Source organism: Coregonus lavaretus (assembly GCF_964263955.1).
Source record: "Coregonus lavaretus genome assembly, chromosome: 37".
NCBI lineage: Eukaryota > Metazoa > Chordata > Actinopteri > Salmoniformes > Salmonidae > Coregonus > Coregonus lavaretus.
Window position 1 is genome coordinate 26,954,584 of NC_140024.1, and position 27,475 is coordinate 26,982,058.

Sequence of the window (27,475 nt, forward strand, 5' to 3'; positions counted from 1 at the left end):
TGATTAAACTTCAAAACAAAACTAGAATAATAATTATGTATAATTATTATGTATTATATAATAATAGTTATAACACCTATTATATTTGATTGATAATTGACTAGGATGCTTTATAAGGCTAAAGTGCATCATGTATTATAAGACGTACTCATTTGAAAACAAGGACGGCATAATTATAGACATGAGGTCTTATTCAATAGGGCATATAGTGCATGGTAAAACATTCCCTTGCATTGAATTAAAGGTCTACAGGAAATATTATTTATTAATAATAACGTACGTTAATTATTTGTTAATTATAATGTACAATTATGAGTTATTAATAAACCAAATTATTAGTTATTTCTGAATAGAGTAGAGAGTAGTTTGAACTTATAAAGACTCGTAATAAATAAAATAACAGTGCAGCGCTCACCAGGAATCTCAGAACTCTTAGATCTGTCCTATTCTATTACAGCAGCTGTTGGATGAACTGAAGTCAATATTAACAAACTGAAAGAACATTTAAGTACCCATTTTCACCATGATCATGAGGTTGAATGAACATTTAGCTGTAATAACCATATGAGTTTCCTGTGCATGTTATTTGACTCTACATTGCAGCTGGTCCCATCTAAACCCATTTAGGAATTGAATTGGCCATTTATGATATGGTGTTTCATAACCTATTTTGCTAAATTAAATAAATATCCTAAATTGGCTAAAATTGACATGGTATGGACCCATACTGCATTATTTCAGCTAAAACATATTACATTGCATACTATTATAATTCTTGTAATATAACAATATTAAACTACAGCAGTTCAATACTCACCCTTTTCATCTGACACCCTTATGCCTTTTTTTGTGAATCAAGACTCAAAATGACCACAGCAACTGTTCTTTACTGTATGTCTAATATTCTGTACACACTCTGAAAGAGTAATGATGAAGCATGTGACAATACCTCAACTTCCTCTTCATATGTGGGAGGTATCATCTATGTTTCCATATGCCATGTTTGTGGTCTACAGGCACAGTGAGGAACAAGTAATACCACTTAAAGAGTAAAGTTTTGAGTGTCACATAAAAAAGTGAACATGTGATGTTGACAGGCCTGGGTTGTTATTACAAGTATACCTGATCCATCATTGTTCAAGTTTTAAACAATAATCAACAGCATCATCTTAAGTGGGTTAGGGGTGGAGCCATGGTGAAGAGGTGACTGAAAAATGGTAATAGACTCACGGATGGCTGGCGGGAGGGAGAGCATTCCAGAGGTTGGGTGGAGCCCCGGAGAAGTCCCTGTTGCCAAAGCTCTGGAGCTTAGTCCTGGGGACGACAAGGTGGCCTGCTATGGTAGAACGGAGTGATCGTGTGGGTTGGTAGGCATTTTTTTTATTTTATTAGGATCCCCATTAGCTGTTGCAAAAGCAGCAGCTACTCTTCCTGGGGTCCACACAAAACATGAAACATGACATATTATAGAACATTAAAAGAACAGCTCAAGGACAGAACTACATTTTTAAAAAGGCACACGTTGCCTACATATCAATACATACACACAAACTATCTAGGTCAAATAGGGGAGATGCATTGTGCCGTGATGTGTTGCTTTATCTGTTTTTTGAGACCAGGTTTGTTGTTCATTTGAGCAATATGAGATGGAACGGAGTTCCATGCAATAATGGCTCTATATAATACTAGGTAGGGAAGAAGGTCAGAGAGGTAAGCGGGGGTAAGGTGGTGGAGAGCTTTGTAGGTCAGAAGGAGGATCTTGTATTCATTGCATGCAGAGACAGGGAGCCAGTGGAGTTCATGGAGGACGGGGATGATGTGCTGCCAGGACTTAGCATGGATGAGGAGTCTGGCTGCAGAGTTCTGAACCATTTGGAGTTTATGGAGGGAGCTTGAGTTGATGGCGGAGAGAAGGAGTTGCGATAGTCGAGTCGAGAGGAGATTAATGCATGGATGAGATTTTCAGCGGCAGGACGGGAGTCCTTAGCAATGGTGCAGAGGCAGAAGGATAATGATTTGACAGTCTGTCTGATGTGGTGGTCGAAGGAGAGGGAGGAGTCCAGGATGACGCCAAGGCTATGTGCGTGGGGGGAGGGAGAAACAGATGGTGTCGTTAGTGAGGGTAAGGTTGCCAACTTTGCTGTGTGTTTTTTTCTGTTTATTCATTGTTGCCGCTACGTTTTTACAGAACAGAAAGTGACCTTCTGACAGTCCCTTTTGTTATTTTAGTAAATGGCCTCTTGGAGGATTTCTCTCATATAGGCCTACCTGTGCAACGGGGTATCACAATGACATTTTCCATTGCCACATAGTGAGTAAAGTACTCCCAGCAAACAGGGAATGTCCTAAGGACATTAGACGATGTTCCCATTAGGTCCCTTTTAGGGTTTAAGTGAGACGCTATCCCACTGACATTCTTAGAATGTTCTAAGAACATTAAAACATGACGTTTACCTCGGTACCATAGGGGGACGTTCAGTACAGGTCCAAGTTTGGTCACAACAGAATGTTAACAGCATTCAGATTCAGTCAAAGCCAGAACAGTTTGTGGCAATCAACAACAAATAGTGTGATTAATTTAGGATGGCTGCATCCTAAATCCCAAATGTCACCCTATTCCCTATATAGTGCATGTATATTTGGTCAAAAGTAGTGCCCTATGTAGAGAATAGGTTGCCATTTGGGATGCAAAGATGATTCACCCTCAGAGGTTTGGGAATGGAAATGTTCTGGGTCTTCTATTTTAACGCCAGAGTGAGAACAGATGGCCTTGGTATAGAAGTTAATCATTACTATTCTCATATCAGCATTGTAAATATCCCCCCAAAAATATGGCTGCAATAATTTTTTTATGAGATATTTTTCGTTCAAAGCGAGAAAAAAAATCCAATTTTTAAAACTGTGGGTGTTTGATGTGCCCTAATCCCAAACATTGTTGTTAGAAATTAGAAAAGGGGAAATACCGTTTTTTATCACACTTGAAAGCAAACACAATGCCACCACTGTAATCTATATAGGATGCGTCTCAAATGGCACCTTATTCCCTACATGGTGCATTACTATTCCCTACATAGTACACTGTGTGTGTGTGTGTGTGTGTGTGTGTGTGTGTGTGTGTGTGTGTGTGTGCATTTGTGTGTGTGTGTGGTAAAAAAAAGTGTGTGTGTGTGTGTTTGTGTTACTGGCTTATGTTTCCATACAGTATGTCTATGGCAGAGCAGCAGTCTTGACAGATAGACAGGATGTCGCATTATTCAACCGTAATTCATTATTCACTCTCCTATGTCTTCCATCAACATAACTATTTTCAAGAGACAAAGCCTACTCGACAGTCAGATGACAAGTGTATCAATAAATATTTTTTTTCTCTAAAATTATTGGGCTTTTGGGTAGTGTATTGAATAATTCATTTCCATATTGTTGCAGCAGCCAAAGGCAGAGGAATTATGCCATCGTTCAGTAGCGCACTGACGCTTCCGACCGACGTGCTCCTATTATAGCGCAGGTTGGAGAGGCGTGGGCTACTACCGATCCCCTATCAGTTAGGCTTTGATGTTAGCACAGACAAGCGCTTTACCGGTGCGTTCCGCTGCTATAGGCTGCGCATGAATGGCACTCGCTATTGGTTGCTGTGCTTACATATAGAGGAGCGTAGCGCGGGATAAAGGTTGGCGCCTGCGGTTCATATTTTCCAACTTTTTACGGAATGAAATATCTGTCGACCCGACTGTGAATTTCACTCGGACAGCGACAGAGACAAAATGATGGATTTATGACGAACAGCATGCCTTTTCTGATAGAGTTGGATCGACGATTGACTAATTTGAGCGTCCATGCGTTTTATATTTTTTAGATACGTCTTTTATCCCTTATTCTACAGTTGATGTCGTAAGACAAGTTTCGGACACCAAAATGTGTTTATTTCTTATTTTCATATTATCAACTTTAGAAATATGTCAGTCGCTGGCCCCTCGGAACGTTTATACAAATCATTGGGCAGTGCGTATTGCAGGGGGACAAGAAGAAGCGGATAAACTTGCTGCAAAATATGGTTATAATAATTATGGACAGGTAAGATCATTACCGTGTTTTTACAGTTCACAGAGTGTGTTTATTTTGTGCAGCCTGACCTGTTATGAGTCCCTCTTTCTGCTTTGCGGATCAATAGTCACATTTTTTTTGTCGAGTTCATCTGCTGAACTTCGATACAGTAGGATGGCTATTCGTCGATCATAATGTAGAAGCATTCATAGAGGAATCAAAGAAGAGTGACGTGTGCGATTATTATCCGTGTCTGGCAAGCAACTGAACCCCAGTGCCAAATGTACAGCTTTCCGAGTTCCAGAGCGATTTTCAGTTGGCAACACAAACGCATCAGCGCCACTGAAGTACATTATTTTCAGGCCGTTGACTTATGGGCAATGGTCACGTTGTACTGTCCATATGCAAATACCGAGACTAAACATTACGCTTTAATTATAAAATGTGTTGTAGACTACAGTAGGCTTGCGCACGATGATCAGCATTGGAAATGGCACTTTGCCCAAAAAGAAAGTACCCAAATTCCGTAATATTGTGTCATATTCATTTCTAAAAGTACTACATTCCAACTTGGTACACCACTGATGTTTTCACTTTAAATATGTTATATATGACTGGAATGGGTTTACTTAATTATATAATAGTGGATTTGTTCTGCTCTTATTCTAGCTATAATAGGCCTTTACACTCCTCCCCTGTGGGTAATCCATTTATTATCTAGATTATTTTTAAGAGGAGTGTACCACAGCATGGCTTCTGTTGCAGCCTTCTTATTGAAGTTGACCACATGCTATCAACTGCAATGATAATGTGGTCTTGACATTTTAGTCTGTCTCCCATTGGGATTCACCCCTATGAAACTTCATAACGGATCTTCATCTGAGTTGATTGACAGATGATAGATACTCTTGCAGAATTCATGCAGACTGTGAAGATGACATGCTTGTGGATGGGAGAGCTGGGTTTATTACAATAAAAAGAAAGCAGTAGATATTATATAGATTATTAACATGAATCTGAGGATAACAAGTAACTAGGAGGTATCTCACATATAACTTTAGCCCCAGTGGGTAATCCAAGAGTGGGGGAGACAGAGAAAGAAAGAGGGTGAGAGGACAAATGAGTGAGAACAAGACAGAGATAGGGAGAGGTGAAGGGAGGTAGCGAAAGGTTGAGAGAGAGAGAGACCATTGTAAATACAACCCATATTTATGTTTATTTATTTTCCCATTGTACTTTAACTATTTGCACATTGTTACAACACTGTATACAGTGGGGGAAAAAAGTATTTAGTCAGCCACCAATTGTGCAAGTTCTCCCACTTAAAAAGATGAGAGAGGTCTGTAATTTTCATCATAGGTACACGTCAACTATAACAGACAAATTGAGAAAAAAAAATCCTGAAAATCACATTGTAGGATTTTTAATGAATTTATTTGCAAATTATGGTGGAAAATAAGTATTTGGTCACCTACAAACAAGCAAGATTTCTGGCTCTCACAGACCTGTAACTTCTTCTTTAAGAGGCTCTCCTCTGTCCTCCACTCGTTACCTGTATTAATGGCACCTGTTTGAACTTGTTATCAGTATAAAAGACACCTGTCCACAACCTCAAACAGTCACACTCCAAACTCCACTATGGCCAAGACCAAAGAGCTGTCAAAGGACACCAGAAACACAATTGTAGACCTGCACCAGGCTGGGAAGACTGAATCTGCAATAGGTAAGCAGCTTGGTTTGAAGAAATCAACTGTGGGAGCAATTATTAGGAAATGGAAGACATACAAGACCACTGATAATCTCCCTCGATCTGGGGCTCCACGCAAGATCTCACCCCGTGGGGTCAAAATGATCACAAGAACGGTGAGCAAAAATCCCAGAACCACACGGGGGGACCTCGTGAATGACCTGCAGAGAGCTGGGACCAAAGTAACAAAGCCTACCATCAGTAACACACTACGCCGCCAGGGACTCAAATCCTGCAGTGCCAGACGTGTCCCCCTGCTTAAGCCAGTACATGTCCAGGCCTGTCTGAAGTTTGCTAGAGTGCATTTGGATGATCCAGAAGAGAATTGGGAGAATGTCATATGGTCAGATGAAACCAAAATATAACTTTTTGGTAAAAACTCAACTCGTCGTGTTTGGAGGACAAAGAATGCTGAGTTGCATCCAAAGAACACCATACCCACTGTGAAGCATGGGGGTGGAAACATCATGCTTTGGGGCTGTTTTTCTGCAAAGGGACCAGAACGACTGATCCGTGTAAAGGAAAGAATGAATGGGGCCATGTATTGTGAGATTTTGAGTGAAAACCTCCTTCCATCAGCAAGGGCATTGAAGATGAAACGTGGCTGGGTCTTTCAGCATGACAATGATCCCAAACACACCGCCCGGGCAACGAAGGAGTGGCTTCGTAAGAAGCATTTCAAGGTCCTGGAGTGGCCTAGCCAGTCTCCAGATCTCAACCCCATAGAAAATCTTTGGAGGAAGTTGAAAGTCCGTGTTGTCCAGCGACAGTCCCAAAACATCACTGCTCTAGAGGAGATCTGCATGGAGGAATGGGCCAAAATACCAGCAACAGTGTGTGAAAACCTTGTGAAGACTTACAGAAAACTTTTGACCTGTGTCATTGCCAACAAAGGGTATATAACAAAGTATTGAGAAACTTTTGTTATTGACCAAATACTTATTTTCCACCATAATTTGCAAATAAATTCATTAAAAATCCTACAATGTGATTTTCTGGATTATTTTTTCTCATTTTGTCTGTCATAGTTGACGTGTACCTATGATGAAAATTACAGGCCTCTCTAGTCTTTTTAAGTGGGAGAACTTGCACAATTGGTGGCTGACTAAATACTTTTTTTCTCCACTGTATATACATAATATGACATTTGAAATGTCTTTATTCTTTTGAAACTTCTGAGTGTAATGTTTACTGTTAATATTTATTGTTTATTTCACTTTTGTTTACTATCTACTTCACTTGCTTTGGCAATGTTAACACACGTTTCCCATGCCAATAAAGCCCTTAAATTGAAATTGAATTGAATTGAGAGAGAGAGAGACCGAAAGAGAGAGAGAGCAGAGAGAGAGAGAGAAGAGAGAGAGAGAGAGAGAGAGAGAGAGAGAGAGAGAGAGAGAGAGAGAGAGAGAGAGAGAGAGAGAGAGAGAGAGAGAGAGAGAGAGAGAGAAAGAGTTAGAGAGCATTAAAGAAAGTCCTGGTTCAGAGAATAACACGGCTCAGTGCCAGAAGAGCACATGTGCTCTGGGATTCCTGCCCGCATTTTTGGTGCAAAGTCACAAGAGAAAAAAAATCATATTTATTACTTCACGTGCTTTGGATTTTAAATTGTTATTTTGCTCAGAGTAAGCAAGATTTGCCCAAAAAGTCCTTCTGTACATATGTAGGATCTTAATTTGATCACCCTGTTGCAGGAGAAAAAAAACTTTTAGTGAATTTGAGGTTTAAAAAGGCTTCTGAAGTTTCCACTTTGAAAATTCAGACTTGATTTTCCCTTACAAAAAAATTTATCAACCCCCTACAAAAATGTCCATTAATTATAATCCACATAATAATTACAATTCCTGTTGCTACAGGATTGTGGTCCTCTGTAGCTCAGCTGCTAGAGCACAGCGCTTGTAACGCCAAGGTAGTGGGTTCAATCACCGCGACCACCCATACACAAAAAAATAAAATGTATGCACGCATGACTGTAAGTCGCTTTGGATAAAAGCGTCTGCTAAATGGCATATTATTATTATTATTATTTTCCTGCTGTAGCAAACTGCTGTCACGACTTCCGCCGAGGCTGCCTCCCCTCATTGTTCGGGCAGGTTTCGGCGTTCGTCGTCACCGGCTTACTAGCTACTGCCGATCCCATTCTCATCACTCCACTTGTCATGTCTTGTCTTGTCAATCACACACACCTGGTGCTCATTCCCCTAATTAGTATGTGTATAAGTGTTCCCTCTGTTCACCTTGTCTTTGTGAGGGATTGTTTAATTGTGAGAGCGAGTAGCTCGATTGAGCTACTCTTCAATTTGTTATTACCAAGGTGGAATATTTCCCTTGTGATAGTTTCGTTTTGACGCTTGGTGCGTTTTATTTATGTAAACCGAATAAACTCTGGACTTCGGTGTTTTACCTCCTGCGCCTGACACCTTCGTTCACACCTCATCACAACTGCCTAAAATTAAGATCCTACATCTGTATGTGTTCACAAACGTCACATTGTTGGATACCGGTGCAAACATGTCCTTTCTCAGAACAATGTAGGTTGTTTGGTTTAGGGTACCTTATTCAAAGTAAACCAATATCATGTACTGCATATCGATTTGTATTGATGTACAGACAGTAACATACAGTGGGGAAAAAAAGTATTTAGTCAGCCACCAATTGTGCAAGTTCTCCCACTTAAAAAAATGAGAGAGGCCTGTAATTTTCATCATAGGTACACGTCAACTATGACAGAGAAAATGAGGGAAAAAAATCCAGAAAATCACATTGTAGGATTTTTAATGAATTTATTTGCAAATGATGGTGGAAAATAAGTATTTGGTCAATAATAAAAGTTTCTCAATACTTTGTTATGTACCCTTTGTTGGCAATGACACAGGTCAAACGTTTTCTGTAAGTCTTCACAAGGTTTTCACACACTGTTGCTGGTATTTTGGCCCATTCCTCCATGCAGATCTCCTCTAGAGCAGTGATGTTTTGGGGCTGTCGCTGGGCAACACGGACTTTCAACTCCCTCCAAAGATTTTCTATGGGGTTGAGATCTGCAGACTGGCTAGGCCACTCCAGGACCTTGAAATGCTTCTTACGAAGCCACTCCTTCATTGCCCGGGCGGTGTGTTTGGGATCATTGTCATGCTGAAAGACCCAGCCACGTTTCATCTTCAATGCCCTTGATGATGGAAGGAGGTTTTCACTCAAAATCTCACGATACATGGCCCCATTCATTCTTTCCTTTACACGGATAAGTCGTCCTGGTCCCTTTGCAGAAAAACAGCCCCAAAGCATGATGTTTCCACCCCCATGCTTCACAGTAGGTATGGTGTTCTTTGGATGCAACTCAGCATTCTTTGTCCTCCAAACACGACGAGTTGAGTTTTTACCAAAAAGTTCTATTTTGGTTTCATCTGACCATATGACATTCTCCCAATCCTCTTCTGGATCATCCAAATGCACTCTAGCAAACTTCAGACAGGCCTGGACATGTACTGGCTTAAGCAGGGGGACACGTCTGGCACTGCAGGATTTGAGTCCCTGGTGGCGTAGTGTGTTACTGATGGTAGGCTTTGTTACTTTGGTCCCAGCTCTCTGCAGATCATTCACTAGGTCCCCCCGTGTGGTTCTGGGATTTTTGCTCACCGTTCTTGTGATCATTTTGACCCCACGGGGTGAGATCTTGCGTGGAGCCCCAGATCGAGGGAGATTATCAGTGGTCTTGTATGTCTTCCATTTCCTAATAATTGCTCCCACAGTTGATTTCTTCAAACCAAGCTGCTTACCTATTGCAGATTCAGTCTTCCCAGCCTGGTGCAGGTCTACAATTGTGTTTCTGGTGTCCTTTGACAGCTCTTTGGTCTTGGCCATAGTGGAGTTTGGAGTGTGACTGTTTGAGGTTGTGGACAGGTGTCTTTTATACTGATAACAAGTTCAAACAGGTGCCATTAATACAGGTAACGCGTGGAGGACAGAGGAGCCTCTTAAAGAAGAAGTTACAGGTCTGTGAGAGCCAGAAATCTTGCTTGTTTGTAGGTGACCAAATACTTATTTTCCACCATAATTTGCAAATAAATTCATTAAAAATCCTACAATGTGATTTTCTGGATTTCTTTTTCTCAATTTGTCTGTCATAGTTGACGTGTACATATGATGAAAATTACAGGCCTCTCTCACCTTTTTAAGTGGGAGAATTTGCACAATTGGTGGCTGACTAAATACTTTTTTTCCCCACTGTACATTGCCGTTTTACAGCCCTCTAACCAATTGTACTATTATGTGTGTTTTTTTGCGTTATTTGTAATTTATTCTGTACATAATGTTTCTGCCACCGTCTCTTATGACCAAAAAGAGCTTCTGGATATCAGGACAGCGATTACTCACCTCGTATTAGACAAAGATTTTTTATTTAACGAGTCGGACGCAAAGGATATCCTACAGACACCCGACAAGGCCCAAATCCCCATCATTCGCATGAGAAAGAGACGGAGATATCGTGGACGTAGGTTGGGGTGCCTTGTAAGGATCCGACGGCGAGCGAGTAAACTGCCTCTTCCATCAATCCTATTAGCCAATGTTCAATCATTTGAGAACAAATTGGACAACCTAAGATTACGGTTATCCTACCAACGGGACATTAAAAACTGTAATATATTATGTTTCACCGAGTCGTGGCTGAACGACGACATGGACAACATACAGCTGATGGGATATACGCTACATCGGCAGGATAGAACGGCTGACTCTGGTAAGACAAGGGGTGGCGGTCTGTGTATATTTGTAAACAACAGTTGGTGCACAAAATCTAATACTAAGGAAGTCTCGAGGTTTTGCTCGCCTGAGGTAGAGTATCTCATGATAAGCTGTAGACCACACTATTTACCAAGATACTTTTCATCTATATTTTTCTACCAACACAAACCGATGCTGGCATTAAGATTGCACTCAATGAGCTGTATAAGGCCATAAGTAAACAGGAAAACGCTCATCCAGAGGCAGCGCTCCTAGTGGCCGGGGACTTTAATGCAGAGAAACTGAAATCCGTTCTACCTAATTTCTACCAGCATGTTAAATGTGCAACCAGAGGGAAAAAAACTCTAGACCACCTTTACTCCACACACAGAGACAATTACAAAGCTCTCCCTCGCCCTCCATTTGGCAAATCTAACCATAACTATCCTCCTGATTCCTACTTATAAGCAAAAACTAAAGCAGGAAGCACCAGTGACTCGGTTAATAAAAAAATGGTCAGATGATGCAGATGCTAAGCTACAGGACTGTTTTGCTAGCACAGACTGGAATATGTTCAGGGATTCTTCAGATAGCATTGAGGAGTACACCACATCAGTCACTGGCTTCATCAATAAGTGCATGGATGACGTCGTCCCCACGGTGACCGTACGTACATTACCCCAACCAGAAGCCATGGATTACAGGCAACATCCGCACTGAGCTAAAGGGTAGAGCTGCCGCTTTCAAGGAGCGGGACTCTAACCCGGACGCTTATAAGAAATCCCGCTATGCCCTCCGACGAACCATCAAACAGGCAGAGTCAATACCGGACTAAGATTGAATCGTACTACACCGGCTCTGACACTCGTTGGATGTGGCAGGGCTTGAAAACTATTACAGACTACAAAAGGAAGCACAGCCGCGAGCTGCCCAGTGACACAAGCCTACCAGAAGAGCTAAATCACTTCTATGCTCGCTTCAAGACAAGCAACACTGAAGCATGCATGAGAGCACCAGCTGTTCCGGATGACTATGTGATCACGCTCTCCGTAGCCGATGTGAGTAAGACTTTTAAGCAGGTCAACATTCACAAGGCCACAGGGCCAGACGGATTACCAGGACGTGTACTCCGAGCATGTGCTGACCAACTGGGAAGTGTCTTCACTGACATTTTCAACATGTCCCTGACTGAGTCTGTAATACCAACATGTTTCAAGCAGACCACCATAGTCCCTGTGCCCCAGGACATAACCTGCCTAAATGATTACCGACCCGTAGCACTCACATCTGTAGCCATGAAGTGCTTTGAAAGGCTGGTCATGGCTCACATCAACACCATTATCCCAGAAACCCTAGACCCACTCCAATTTGCATATCGCCCCAACAGATCCACAGATGATGCAATCTCTATTGCACTCCACACTGCCCTTTCCCACCTGGACAAGAGGAACACCTACGTGAGAATGCTGTTCATTGACTACAGCTCAGCGTTCAACACCATAGTGCCCTCAAAGCTCATCACTAAGCTAAGGATCCTGGGACTAAACACCTCCCTCTGCAACTGGATCCTGGACTTCCTGATGGGCCGACCCCAGGTGGTAAGGGTAGGTAACAACACATCTGCCACGCTGATCCTCAACACGGGGGCCCCTCAGGGGTGCGTGCTCAGTCCCCTCCTGTACTCCCTGTTCACCCATGACTGCATGGCCAGGCACGACTCCAACACCATCAAGTTTGCTGACAACACAACAGTGGTAGGCCTGATCACCGACAACGATGAGACAGCCTATAGGGAGGAGGTCCGAGACCTGGCCGTGTGGTGCCAGGATAACAACCTCCCCTCAACGTGATCAAGACAAAGGAGATGATTGTGGAATACAGGAAAAAAAAGAGGACTGAGCACACCCCCATTCTCATCGACGGGGCTGTAGTGGAACAGGTTGAGAGCTTCAAGTTCCTTGGTGTCCACATCACCAACAAACTATCATGGTCCAAACACAACAAGACAGTCGTGAAGAGGGCACGACAAAGCCTATTCCCCCTCAGGAGACAGAAAATATTTGGCATGGGTCCTCAGATCCTCAAAAGGTTATACAGCTGCACCCTCGAGAGCATCCTGACTGGTTGCATCACGCCTGGTATGGCAACTGCTCGGCCTCTGACCGCAAGGCACTACAGAGGGTAGTGCGTACGGCCCAGTACATCACTGGGGCCAAGCTTCCTGCCATCCAGGACCTCTATACCAGGCAGTGTCAGAGGAAGGCCCTAAAAATTGTCAAAGACTCCAGCCACCCTAGTCATAGACTGTTCTCTCTGCTAACTCACGGCAGGCGGTACCGGAGCGCCAAGTCTAGGACCAAAAGGCTTCTTAACAGCTTCTACCCCCAAGCCATAAGACTCCTGAACAGCTAATCATGGCTACCCGGACTATTTGCACTGCCCCCCCACCCCCACCCCCCTCTTTTACGCTGCTGCTACTCTGTCTATTATTTATGCATAGTCACTTTAACTCTACCCATATGTACATATTACCTCAATTACCTCAACTAGCCGGTGCCCCCGCACATTGACTCTGCACCGGTACCCCCCTGTATATAGCCTCCCTACTGTTATTTTTATTTTACTGCTGCTCTTTCGTTATTTGCTTTTATTTTTTTTACTTAACACTTAAAAATAAAAATAAAAATGCATTGTTGGTTAAGGGCTTGTAAGTAAGCATTTCACTGTAATGTCTACAACTGTTGTATTCGGCGCATGTGGCAAATACTATTTGATATGATTTGATATGTGTTCTTGATCACTTCACTGCATACTCTATATCTCACTTTACTGTAGAATGCAGATTTAACCTGGCATTACCTTTTCTGCTGCCCACAACGATCATTTTTTATGTATACTGTAAAGATTGCAGTGTATTTTCCCTTCTTCTTCTTCTTCTTCTTCTTCTTCTTCTTCTTCTTCTTCTTCTTCTTCTTCTTCTTCTTCTTCTTCTTCTTCTTCTTCTTCTTCTTCTTGCCATGACCCCACTGTTTGTTTTCATGTTGTTGCTGTCCAGATCGGGAGTCTGGAGGACCATTACCATTTCCACCACAGCAGAGTGGTGCGCAGAGCAGCTTTCTCCACTAGGGGCGCTCACTCCTTCATCCAAATGGACCCAAAGGTGAGATGTCTGCTTGGTAGTCACTAGAGGTGAATCCTAACCTAGAATTTTCACATAGGGCTCTATTTTCGGCTGGCGTTATGGCGGCGCTAATGTCAAACGTATGTTAGTTTGCAATTTCTTCATGTAAAAACTGGCGCATTGGCATTTTCCAGCCCTAACGCCAGGTTTGGCAATTTACTTGTCAAACATCAGCACACTTGCGCTCAGATGGGAGGGGTTGGAAATATTTTAGGCGTGTCCTTAAAAACCGTGATCCAAAGCACTAATTTCAGTCAGCGCTGGTAGGGATATTTAAGACCAACCAAAAGCTGGTTTTAGTGGTAACGCAGTTGGTTATGGCATAGATTCTGACAGCGGAAACGCAGCCTATCCAGCAGTGAAGCACAGTGCCCATATGCGCATGGAACAAGAGTAGCCTAATGTGCTTTTGGTGCCTGTATACTTCGTATTTAGAAACATAAAAGACGAATGTTTTTTCCCATTTTGTTTTATTTGGTTAAAAACCAAGCATAGCCTCCTCTCAATTAAGGCTTTTTTTCCTGCCCAAATCAATTGAAAAGTAGTCAAGACTGTCGATAAAGGGTTTGGCTCCCAAGACCGCTTGTAAATAAATCTTAATCACCAAAGCTTTATTAAAATATCAACTTTGAGAGGAGTAAAACAGTGAGCTGACATTCGCTTTTTATCTGTGCATTGTAGGCAGGCCCACATTATTTTAGCCATGCAGGTCCCGTTTTGGATGTGCGTTTAACCCTCCATAGTCTCCGTTGTTTTAATATTATATGCCCACGGGGAGACATGATGGGGCCTGTAAGTGTGACATAGCCTATTTAAAACAAGTTGTTTTGTTTTGTTTAGAATTTGATTATCTTTCTAGTCCTTATCTATAATTAGTTTAATCTTGCTTATTGACAATGTTTGGAATGTCCATGCTCAGCCATAACGTAATTTACAGTAGACCTAGCCCCTATATCAGTGTGAATACTATTGAAGCCATGCAATTACTTAGAACAATGTGGACCGCAAATGGGTTCAAGTTAATGTATTTAGAAAAGATAGGTCTACATTTTGTTATTTCGTATCTGTAAGCCATTTAACAAACTATAACGGACTAACATTGGCATTGGAGTTGATTCCAAGGCAATACATAAAACACCTTAAATACACAACTTGAAGCAACCACATATTTAGCCATGGAGCACGTTCTGATTGGCCAGTGAGGGGCCAAGCCTTGACACACCCACAACTTGTTTATTCATCAAAACCCAGCCCTTTCACGCCAATGCCAGCAAGTCCGCCCATAATTGTAATAGTGAAAATTGCCAAAATATTTCTGACACACCCCTGAAGCTATAGTGCTACTGTTTGCCCTTAGATTTACCATTGCATTAGGTTTGTTAAAATAGAGCCCATAGTCTCCCTTTGACATCAATACATTACTAAGTGAACATTTGACTTAAGTGAAAGTTATGATTCACTTCTAAGGTGAATGCTAGAAAGGACGAGTGGTAGTAATAATAATTTGGTGGGTGCTTATATTTGTCTTATTTTACACATGTACAAGTCTGTATTAATACGCATGTGTGAATTGGAAATGTGTTTTTTGCATATCCCAACTCCCCCTGAGACACCCTTGGAGAGTGGGGTCACAGCCAGGGTCTGCCATTACCAACAGCAACCCGGGAGCAACAGATGAGCAAGTACCAGAGGAGGCTGTTGGGAGGAGCTATAGGAGGACGGGATCATTGTAATGGCTGGAATGGAATCAATGGAACAGTATCAAACACATCCAACATATGGAAACCACACGTTTGACTCCGTTCCATGAATACCATTCCAGCCATTACAATAGCCCGTCCTCCTATAGCTACTCCCACCAGCATCCACTAATAACGTTAGTCACAAAAGATGAGCAAGTACATGAGCTTAGGGATAGTTCCCTCAAAATTCAAATGTACATGATTTTCCACTTACCTTGGCTGTAGTTGATTCACTGAGACAGCTGTTGATATTTGCTTCTGTCAGTAAGAAAATCTCTAGCAGTAGTCTACTGGGGAATACAACCCTGTGACATCATCAGCTCTTGTGCTCTGCTACAGACTTTGACTAAAGTCTCTGGGTTAGACACGTGGTAGACAGATTAAAGAGTAAAAGGTAAAGAGCAAAACTTATAATTTGAAGTGGAATGTCCCTTTAAAGCTGGAATCCTTAATGGTAAAACTTCCACGTCCGTTTGGCATATTACAACAAAAAAGAAGTACCATTATTGCAGGCGCGATAGAACAGCACAATATGTACTGTTGTTTTTTGTTTTTACCACTCTGCTCGACGCACCTCACCTCTGTTTCGTCCACAAAACAAAAACAATAATGAAGGTGCCGGGGCGGACAGTGGTGCTGTTTCCCCTAATGCAGATTCCATCTTCTAAGGTTAGGCGCCAGGGTAGAACTAGTGTTATGGATACGGTAATAGTTAGGGGTTCAAATCCCATTTGTCGGCAGAAAGTGTTGTACATCTGTTCTTACGACCACTTCAGCCCAGCTGTTTTACAGACGCAGCCCGCTCACACAGTTGGGTCTTTAACATACCTAACATAGTGATAGCAGACAGACCATTTTCTCACTAAAGTGTCTCTCTTTCTGCATGCCCAGATCCTGTCATTTACTCTGTCTGGATGAAACATATACAGAGAGACTGACACACACACACACACACACACACACACACACACACACACACACACACACACACACACACACACACACACACAACCCCCATCACCCCATTGCACACCACTCACAAACACACTATCATGGACCAATCCCATCAAAATCCAATCAGAACCTCAAGACAGATACACTTGGATAGATACCCATCGACTGTATCACATCAGGCCCATCAGGTATTACTGGAGGCCTCCTTCCAACCTCCACTTCCAGTCTACAGACCGCTTTAAGAATAAAAGTGCGGCTGTTTTGGGAGCCACTCCTCTGGCCTTCTCCCTTAGATTATCTCTCTCAGACAGGCATGATCTCAAGAGTAATAAAAGCCAAAGCCCAAAGTCTGGAGCTCCTCAACAGAGCTCATCCTGATCATATCACGCTCTAAGCCCTGTGTGTTTAAATGGAAGGTTGGGGCTGATGCCTAGAAACCAATTTTACCTCTGTCGGGCCTCTGATTTGCTGTCCCCCCCCAGCCTGTGTGATTTCACCACCAACCACTGTCACAACATAACTTATCAAGAAGATACATCTAAACACTGCATCTATATGGTTTTTGGGCCTCTCACCACAACCACTGGCCAGACCTTCTACAGTAGACCATATACTGTACAGTAGTTAATAAGATAGGGCAGGTTAAACCTAGTCCTGGACTAAAAAGCTATTTCAATTGATATTCTCCATTGAGTTAGCGAGGGAGATAAGAGTCTCCAGCTTCAGAGATTTTTGCAGTTCGTTCCAATCATTAGCAGCAGAGAACTGGAAGGAATGGCGGCCAAAGGAGGTGTTGGCTTTGGGGATGACCAGTGAGATATACCTGCTGGAGCGCATACTACGGGTGGGTGTTGCTATGGTGACCAATGAGCTAAAATAAGGCGGGGATTTGCCTAGCAGAGATTTATAGATGACCTGGAGCCAGTGGGATTGGCAACGAATATGTAGTGAGGGCCAGCCAACGAGAGCGTACAGGTCACAATGGTTGGTATTATATGGGGCTTTGGTGACAAAACGGATGGCACTGTGATAGACTACATCCAATTTGCTGAGTAGAGTGTTGGAGGCTATTTTGTAAATGACATCGCCGAAGTCAAGGATCGGTAGGATAGTCAGTTTTACGAGGGCATGTTTGGCAGCATGAGTGAAGGAGGCTTTGTTGCGAAATAGGAAGCCGATTCTAGATTTAATTGGGACTGCACTGCATGTAAACGGAGTGTGCACTTATGCAAGGTGCTTTGTGAATTTGCATGTTAATGTGTTTAGCAGATGGATTAAGAAGAGATGTACTCCCAAATGGCACCCTATTCCCTATATAGTGCACTACTTTTGATCAGAGCCCTATGTGCCTTGGTTAAAAGAAGTGCACTACATAGGGAATAGGGTGCCATCTGGAACACATACATAGTCGTTCATTCCAATTTGCACGCTGTATCTTTAGGGGATTTGATATGCTCACGATAGCAAATCGACAAACATGTTTGTTTGTTAATGCTTGTATTTAAAATTTCAGCAGCAATTTCCTTGGGAGTCCCTTAAGCAAGCCACAATGTCCCTTGTGGTCTCTCTACTGTGTGTGTGTGTGCATGCGCACGTGCGTGTGTGTGTGTGTTGTCGTTCTAGGTTGACTGGGTCCAACAGCAGCTAGTGAAGCAGAGAGTAAAGAGATTCATCAAAAGCGACACCAGAAGCCCTGACCCCAACTTTGTCCACTTCAACGACCCCAAATGGTCCAACATGTGGTATATTGTAAGTACACTACATATCGACCATCTATCCTCACTGGAGTTTGTATTTCAGACATATATGTAGTAGTATTTGAAATCTTTGTGTAGAACACAGACCATCCCTGTATGGTTGACCTGGGATTTGATCTCATGTTAACATCATCACACCCGTTGTTAGTGTGATGTCCGTGCTCTAACCTTCAGTAGGGTGAGGGCGAAACACTAAAGGTCATCAGGTCTCAGGGGGGATGACATCACTGCAGGATGGGCTAGCCATTACACTGCCCGGCTAACATCTTCACATCTGCTTCAACCTTAAGCGTTATGAAGCCTCAGAAACACAACACTACCGTGAGTGGTAATAATTCTCCCAATGACCATTTGAATGAACCTACAAGGAATAAATAATTGGTTGAAATGAACACCGGAGTCATGTTCATTAGGCGATGGAAAACTTTTATCGGGTTAAAAGTAGTGCACTATCTAGGGAATAGGGTTCCATTTGGGACGGGCCCTAAAGAGTGTTCTCACTTCCCCTCGACACCATCGATCCCCCTGTTTAAGGTGCACCACTAATACAAACTGCCTTGAGCTAATGCATCTGTGCGGCTTCGGTCCGGTCGTCTTTTAGTAATTAAACGAGGTTGGCGATAAGAGCTTTGGGTAGGAACTCAAGTGTGAAATTGTCCCGAGCCTGCAGTTCTGTTGTCTACTCGGGAGAAGTGTCCAAACTTCTCAGGGCTCAGGGTAAATCTGGGGTTAGGATGGATTAGATGCTATAGAGTTGATGGATGTGAGTAAAATGATTCACTACCTGAATGTGCACTACATGGCAGGAATGTAACCATAGGCTATGCTGGGGATGGGCCTCCACTTTGGCATTCTGTGGGAGAAGACATTTTTAAACAGACAGATGGCCTATAACCGTTTCTCTCCCACAGCGCTTACATTGTATGTCTCTTACGGTTTATCCTAGAGTCTGTTGGCGTGAGTGTTTAAACTGCATACTAAAAATAGGAGTCAAGGGGCAGAATCCTAATGCTCTTTAAGAAACGTGGGCTGGGTAAATGTAGGGGATGTGCTGGGTTGTGATACTGGGTTTGGATCCAGACCTGGGTTGTGATACTGGGTTTGGATCCAGACCTGGGTTGTATTTCTGGGTTTGGATCCAGACCTGGGTTGTGATACTGGGTTTGGATCCAGACCTGGGTTGTGATACTGGGTTTGGATCCAGACCTGGGTTGTGATACTGGGTTTGGATCCAGACCTGGGTTGTGATACTGGGTTTGGATCCAGACCTGGGTTGTGATTCTGGGTTTGGATACAGACCTGGGTTGTGATACTGGGTTTGGATCCAGACCTGGGTTGTGATACTGGGTTTGGATCCAGACCTGGGTTGTGATTCTAGGTTTGGATCCAGACCTGGGTTGTGATACTGGGTTTGGATCCAGTCCTGGGTTGTGATACTGGGTTTGGATCCAGACCTGGGTTGTGATTCTGGGTTTGGATCCAGACCTGGGTTGTGATACTGGGTTTGGATCCAGACCTGGGTTGTGATACTGGGTTTGGATCCATACCTGGGTTGTGATACTGGGTTTGGATCCAGACCTGGGTTGTGATACTGGGTTTGGATCCAGACCTGGGTTGTGATACTGGGTTTGGATCCAGACCTGGGTTGTGATACTGGGTTTGGATCCAGTCCTGGGTTGTGATACTGGGTTTGGATCCACACCTGGGTTGTGATTCTGGGTTTGGATCCAGACCTGGGTTGTGATACTGGGTTTGGATCCAGACCTGGGTTGTGATACTGGGTTTGGATCCAGACCTGGGTTGTGATACTGGGTTTGGATCCAGACCTGGGTTGTGAACTGGGTTTGGATCCAGACCTGGGTTGTATTTCTGGGTTTGGATCCAGACCTGGGTTGTGATACTGGGTTTGGATCCAGACCTGGGTTGTGATACTGGGTTTGGATCCAGACCTGGGTTGTGATTCTGGGTTTGGATACAGACCTGGGTTGTGATACTGGGTTTGGATCCAGACCTGGGTTGTGATACTGGGTTTGGATCCAGACCTGGGCTGTGATTCTAGGTTTGGATCCAGACCTGGGTTGTGATACTGGGTTTGGATCCAGTCCTGGGTTGTGATACTGGGTTTGGATCCAGACCTGGGTTGTGATTCTGGGTTTGGATCCAGACCTGGGTTGTGATACTGGGTTTGGATCCAGACCTGGGTTGGTTAAATCAAGCGCTGCTGAAGTATTTGAAAGAAAACACATTATGTGAACCAAGGTCTGTTGGAGGGGATTGGGTGATATAAGATATAGAGAGACGATAACGGATGGAGAATTTATACTCAGGGTCATGTTTATCTCACATCACCCTAATGCTGGGTGAATTCAGAAGGGCACACCTTAACAAAATGTTTTGCAACAGAAAATGAAAATCAGTGTTCCTATTGGACAATATCCAGTAGTACCTCCCAGATTAATTTTGTTTTGAAACCTTTTCTACCTACTGAACACGACCCTAGCATCCTGTCAGACGGTGCTGATCCTGTGTTTCACTCATCTGAGGGGAACAAGACTTGCTCTTCAATGTCCTCACATTCAAATTAGGAGGTGGGATGCAAAGATGAAAAATGACAAACTCAAGGACAACCAAGCCATTGCTGTTGAATAAAGATGACTTCTTTTACATTTTTAAGGTTGTCAGTGACACATCAGTTGACATGACAGATATGAGTACTGATTAACATGACAATGACTGTGTCACATTCTGGGTCGCATCTATTGACAACATTGTTTTACACCCTAGTCTGACCCCAGTCTGACTACTCCCCTATTTCCTATTAACATTGTATGTGTCCTCTGTGGTCCTCCTCCTCAGCACTGTACGGACAAGAATAACCGCTGTCGGTCAGAGATGAACATTCTGGCAGCGTGGCAGAGAGGCTACACGGGCAAGAATGTGGTGGTCACCATCCTGGACGACGGCATTGAGAAGAACCACCCTGACCTGGCACAGAACTATGTAAGTATACTATTGGGTTCTCTTCACATAGTCAACAGTTTAGTATTTGGTCCCATATTCCTAGCACGCAATGACTACATCAAGCTTGTGACTCTGCAAACTCGTTGGATGCATTTGCAGTTTGTTTTGATTGTGTTTTGGGTTATGTTTTGCCCAATGGTAACTGAATGGTGAATGATGTTCATGTATTGAAAGGGCTAAATATCACGTACAGTAAAGTGTTTATTCATTTCGATATGATATCGCTATCAAATGAAAAAATGCAACTGATATCAGTGTCCATCCCTAACGGATATTAATGGAGAATTTTACTGAATATAACACAGATAATAACATAACGTCCACCACCACCACCTTAGTTGCTGGAAAGAAGAATGTGAACAGAGAATACCCGGGCCAGACTAGTTTGGTTTGACTCGGCACGATAGTGTGAAAAGGGTACATCCACAAAAACAAGACACCCACCCTGCTAGTATTTGTTGAGGCCATAACAGCACGCCACTTTTGTCGGACAAATTTCATTTCTGTGCCTGACACCTTGGATTACGTCTCTAAGTTATGGCCGGTGTTGGTTCCAATCTATCACTGGTACTCTAATAGCGCACGAGATGAGATATGACTGAAATGCGCAAAAACCATGGCAATATATTTCCTTTTCTGTGTTCTGCCTAGTAGTGAGCTGCTTTGTTTTCTCTCTCTTTCTCTCTCTCTGTTGCTCTCATCACTTTCTCTCTCTTCACGTTCTTTCTCTGTCTTCACGTTATCTCTCTTGAATGGAATGAGGAAGTGTCAGGTGTTGAAAATTCACCCCCTCCACCCCCTATCTCCTTCTCCTCTCCCTCTGCCTTTTTCTCTCTTTCTCGTCCCCCCCCCACTCTCTCTCTCTCTCTCTCCAGGACCAGCTGGCGAGTTATGATGTCAACGGGAATGACCATGATCCAACTCCTCGCTATGACTCCAGCAACGAGAACAAGTGAGAGCAATCATCCCTCAATCCCCCATCCTATCCCTCTATTCTTCATTTATTCCCTCCATCTCTCCATCCTACTTGTCAGAGGGTGATGTGTACGCGGCGAGTGAAGTCAGACGCAGGACACAGAGAATCAGGTAGACTACTTTACTGAACGTAACGCACAAAACAAACGTCTCCAACACTGGAGGGAAAAACACCATATGTGTAATATGGAGAAATAGCTAGGCCGAACATCAACTAGACATACAACAATAACACACAAATAGCAAACGTGAGACAAGGGAAATTATAGGCTAAACAATCAAACATAATAGACAACAGGTGTACTACTCCAGACAAAACAAGACAAACACCGAAACATCGATCGGCGGTAGCTAGTACTCCGGGGACGACGAACGCCGAAGCCTGCCCGAGCAAGGAGGAGGAGCAGCCTCGGCAGAATCCGTGACACTACTACGTCATCACTTTATCCCTCCTCCATCCATCCATCATCCATCCATCCATACTTCTATTCCTCATTTATTTATTTCCCCTCTATCCATCGTCCCTCTATTCCCCCTTCCCCTCCCCTCATCCATCCATCCTTCCTTCCATTCACTCTTTCCATCCACCCATCCATTACTTGCACCTCTTTCTATTCCCTGTTCCCCATCACCATGTACCTCCATTCCCCCCATCTTTCCATTCCTACATATTTCCTTCCATCTATCCCAATGTTTCTTTACTGTGTTCCTTTTATCCATCTTTCCATCTCTCCATCTTTCCCTCCCTCCATCAACCCATCCCTTGGGGTATTGACAGGAGGGTCCATGCCACACTTCTATGTCCCTAACGTTACCCACACCACTCTTCTGATGTAACCTAAATGACTCATGCACTGTTTTAATGTACATCATTATTAATATGGTCCTTTAATGAAACACTTTGGCTTTCATCTCTGGTGGATGTGGCTGGGTGTTCATATGCTGCTCTCTCTCTCTCTCTCTCTCTCTCTCTCTCTCTCTCTCTCTCTCTCTCTCTCTCTCTCTCTCTCTCTCTCTCTGTCTTCCTCTGAGGTCTACAGGCTGACTAATGAATATAAAGAGGACACAAAGACAAGTTTGAAATGTGACAGGAAAAAGTGACGGCTTTGAAATGTGTCCCCCAGCCGCAGTCCGACACTCTTTTATTTGACATTGAACCTGCTGTTGTTCTTATCATACTTGTCCCACTGGAACGCCCCAAATCCCATTGGTGACTTTGTTAAAAAGATTTGAGCAACTTGCTATGACTTGTTTTTTTACATACTTTTTTCTATTATACTTATTCAGTTTGAGAGCTATACTTATTCAGTTAGACAAACGTCTCATCTCTGATGAGAAACTGACTCCAGTCCAGACAGACTAGTCACTCATCATATCCTGTTGTGTATTCAGTTGTTATCATCGTGTTTCTTATTGCCGCACTGAAGGCATTTCTCTCACTTCACACACAAACTTCAAAAAGCAATCCAATTCCATTCAATCCCTCATCTGGAGTCTTGTTGACAAGCAAACAAACCCAAAAGGTCTCTATTAATTTTCTCTTTCTCTTAATCTCTCTCTCTCTCTCTCTCTCTCTCTCTCTCTCTCTCTCTCTCTCTCTCTCTCTCTCGCTCTCCTTCTCTTAATCTCTCTCTCTCTCTCTCTCTCTCTCTCTCTCTCTCTCTCTCTCTCTCTCTCTCTCTCTCTCTCTCGCTCTCCTTCTCTTAATCTCTCTCTCTCTCTCTCTCTCTCTCCCTCTATCTCTCTCTCTCTGTGTAATGTAATTCACCCCTGGCTGTAGAGGGAGACATAATTGGGATCAGGGGGAGAGGAAAAAAAACAATTAAAGAGAAAGCCCTTCATGTCGTTTCTCTGTCACCCAGCCTTGGTGAGATGAGTTCACTGGATGCACCTGGACTGGGGTGGGATTAGTGTGTGTGTGTGTGTCTGTGCGTTGGTATTCAGGCCCTCTCTCCTCTTACACTCTGTTCATTACTGCGTGGCCTAACAGGAGGCGATGTGACACCATGTTTTGTATTCCACCACTCCTTGTAGTTCTCCTCTCTCTTTCTGTTTCTCTCACTCACCCTCTCACTAATTCCACCTTTCACTTGAAGGCTGAAATTCTCCCTTTACAGTTAGATCTCTGTATTCAATACGATAACGTCTTTGTCACTTCCTTACTTAAAACTTCACAACATTTTCTCATCTCATCTTTTCTCTTCTCCATCTTTTTTCATCTCAATATTTTATCATCTCATTTCTCTTTAAATCATTTATTTGGTGAGTCTAGTTTATTTCTTTAATGTTTTTCCCACCATGTTTTACATGTCTCTCGCTGGTGAAACATGTCATTATCCAGTAGTCGTCGGCCCCTTGGGTCTGTAGGCTCCTATCAGGTGTCTTAACATGCTGTGATAAAGAGCAGAGGGAAGGAGGGAGGGAGGGAGGGAGGGAGGGAGGGAGAGTGTCAGGTGTTGAATATTCACCCCCTGTTGAGCCTGTGAAGAGAGGATAACCTTTACTTCATTCCAGAGGTAGACTGATCACTTCTATTTGTGTGATATGTAAATGAAGAATTGGAGTGGGAGATGAAATGCTTAGCCTTCAACTCTTTTCAGTCCTTTACTAGTCCTTATGTTTAGTGACGGTATTACCTTGGACAGCCTAGAAGGGGACGGACCCTTCTGAGCCTGGTTCCTATCTACACTATTAGAAAAAAGGGTTCCAAAAGGGTTCTTCGGATGTTCCCATAGAATAACCCTTTTAGGTTCCAGGTAGAACTCTCAGTAGAAAGGGTTTAACATGAAACCCAAAAGGGCTCTACCTGGAACCAAAAAGGGTTATTCAAAGGGTTCTCCTATGGGGGCAGCCGAAGAACCGTTTTAGGTTTTAGATAGCACCTTTTTTTCAAAAAGTGTAGTAAAGTTTCTTCCTTCTAGGGAGTTTTTCCCTGTGCTTCTGCATTTGATTGTTATTTGGGGTCTAGGCAGGGTTACTGTAAAAGCCCTTTGTGACAACTGCTGACGTGAAAATGGCTTTATAAATATGATTGATTGATTTGATTGGAGCCATTTTAGTTAAGGTACATGTGCCAGCACTACGATAAGATAACAGTAATTTGCATTGGTATGAGTTTCTGCATGACAGCATTCCATCATGTAGTTCTCCTGGGCTAATCCTAGCCATACTGATGAAAAATCTTCCTTTTCTTGTTCCATCTCTCCTCACCCTCTCTCCTCTACTTCTCTCCTCTCGCTCCCCCTCTCCTCTTTTTCTCTCCAGACATGGGACGCGGTGTGCCGGTGAAGTTGCAGCTGTGGCCAATAACTCCCACTGCATTGTGGGAATTGCGTACAACGCACACATTGGAGGTAGAGTATCCTCTCCTCTCCTCTCCTCTCCTGTCCTGTCTTGTCCACTCCTCTCCTCTCCTCTCAGACAGAATTATTCTGCATGTGTGCACCAGATTAACCTTGATTTGTCCTGCTCTGTGTAAAAAGTGTGTGTGTGAGTGGTGTAGTAAGACTGTTTCTCTAGCTCGCAGCGCTAAGCTGTGGACATTCATGCAGCTCGCAGCGCTAAGCTGTGGACATTCATGCGTTCACAAGGCATTAATCCCGGCGCGGTTTCTGTGATGTCAAAAGTCGAGGGTTTTTAATCAAACGACGGAATCTCACATCCCCGCCCACTTTTTTGTCTTCTCTGCAGCTGTGCTGAAAGCGCAGGCATTTCTATCTCCCTCTCTCTTTCTTCTCTCACCCCCTTGATCCCTCTCTCTTTTTACACCTATTTTTTTCTCTCTCTCTCTCTCTCTCTCTCTCTCTCTCTCTCTCTCTCTCTCGCTCTCTCTCTCTCTCTCTCTCTCTCTCTCTCTCTCTCTCTCTCTCTCTCTCTCTCTCTTGTTTCTCTTTATACCTCTTTCCCCTCTCTCTCTTCTGCAGATGACAACTGAGGGCTAAGTAAAGGGGGAGTAATCAGGGTAGTGATGAAGTCCAGGTGTGCCTAATAATGGGGCGCAGGGGTGCGTATTGATGGTTGACAGGTGTGCGAAATGATGGTTGCCAGGACCGGTAGTTAGTAGACGGTGACGTCGAGCGCCGGAGCAGGGGAGCGAGAGTAGACATGACACAAACAGTTATTGATGCATGGGCTAGCCTGCCATGCCATATAGTGATGGATATAACCCTTTTAGCTTTTACAGTTAGGCTAAACTATATTTTATTTATCCTACACTCATCCATCTTAATCAGTAGAACTGTTGGTTTGCCCTCCGCCGACCCTTCCCCTTTTCATGAATCCCTCCTCTCTGATTTTCCTCATCTGCTTCAAGTCAGTGTATTTGTACTCTCTCTCTCTCTCTCTCTCTCTATCGCTCTCTATCGCTCTCTATCGCTCTCTATCGCTCTCTATCGCTCTCTAGCTCTCTCTCTCTCTCTCTCTCTCTCTCTCTCTCTCTCTCTATCGCTCTCTGTCTCTGTCTCTCTCTCTCTCTCTCTCTCTCTCTCTCTCTCTCTCTCTCTCTCTCTATTGCTCTCTGTCTCTGTCTCTCTCTCTCTCTCTCTCTCTCTCTCTCTCTCTCTCTGTCTCTCTCTCTCTCTCTCTCTCTCTCTCTCTCTCAATTCAATTTCAATTTCAACTTAAGGGCTTTATTGGCATGGGAAACGTGTGTTAACATTGCCAAAGCAAGTGAAGTAGATAGTAAACAAAAGTGAAATAAACAATAAATATTAACAGTAAACATTACACTCAGAAGTTTCAAAAGAATAAAGACATTTCAAATGTCATATTATGTATATATACAGTGTTGTAACAATGTGCAAATAGTTAAAGTACAAATGGGAAAATAAATAAACATAAATATGGGTTTTATTTACAATGGTGTTTGTTCTTCACTGGTTGCCCTTTTCTTGTGGCAACAGGTCACAAATCTTGCAGCTGTGATGGCACACTGTGGTTTTTCACCCAGTAGATAAGGGAGTTTATCAAAATTGGGTTTGTTTTCTAATTCTTTGTGGATCGCTGTAATCTGAGGGAAATATGTGTCTCTAATATGGTCATACATTTGGCAGGTGGTTAGGAAGTGCAGCTCAGTTTCCACCTCATTTTGTGGGCAGTGTGCACATAGCCTGTCTTCTCTTGAGAGCCAGGTCTGCCTACGGCGGCATTTCTCAATAGCAAGGCTATGCTCACTGAGTCTGTACATAGTCAAAGCTTTCCTTAAGTTTGGGTCAGTCACAGTGGTCAGGTATTCTGCCACTGTGTACTCTCTGTTTAGGGCCAAATAGCATTCTAGTTTGCTCTGTTTTTTTGTTTGTTCTTTCCAATGTGTCAAGTAATTCTCTTTTTGTTTTCTCATGAT

General features: G+C 43.2%; 1 protein-coding gene across 1 annotated transcript in view; it reads left to right on the forward strand.

The window, feature by feature from the left end:
• The first annotated feature begins 3,528 nt into the window (after positions 1 to 3,528).
• The window catches only part of pcsk6 (proprotein convertase subtilisin/kexin type 6), a 97,078-nt gene continuing 73,131 nt past the window's right edge, over positions 3,529 to 27,475 (forward strand). The window contains exons 1-6 of the mRNA XM_084154760.1: positions 3,529 to 4,071; positions 13,560 to 13,664; positions 18,005 to 18,130; positions 20,995 to 21,138; positions 22,035 to 22,111; positions 25,399 to 25,487. Coding sequence (XP_084010886.1) covers positions 3,913 to 4,071; positions 13,560 to 13,664; positions 18,005 to 18,130; positions 20,995 to 21,138; positions 22,035 to 22,111; positions 25,399 to 25,487 — 700 coding nt within the window. The 5' untranslated portion in view covers positions 3,529 to 3,912. The remainder of the gene's footprint in view (positions 4,072 to 13,559; positions 13,665 to 18,004; positions 18,131 to 20,994; positions 21,139 to 22,034; positions 22,112 to 25,398; positions 25,488 to 27,475) is intronic.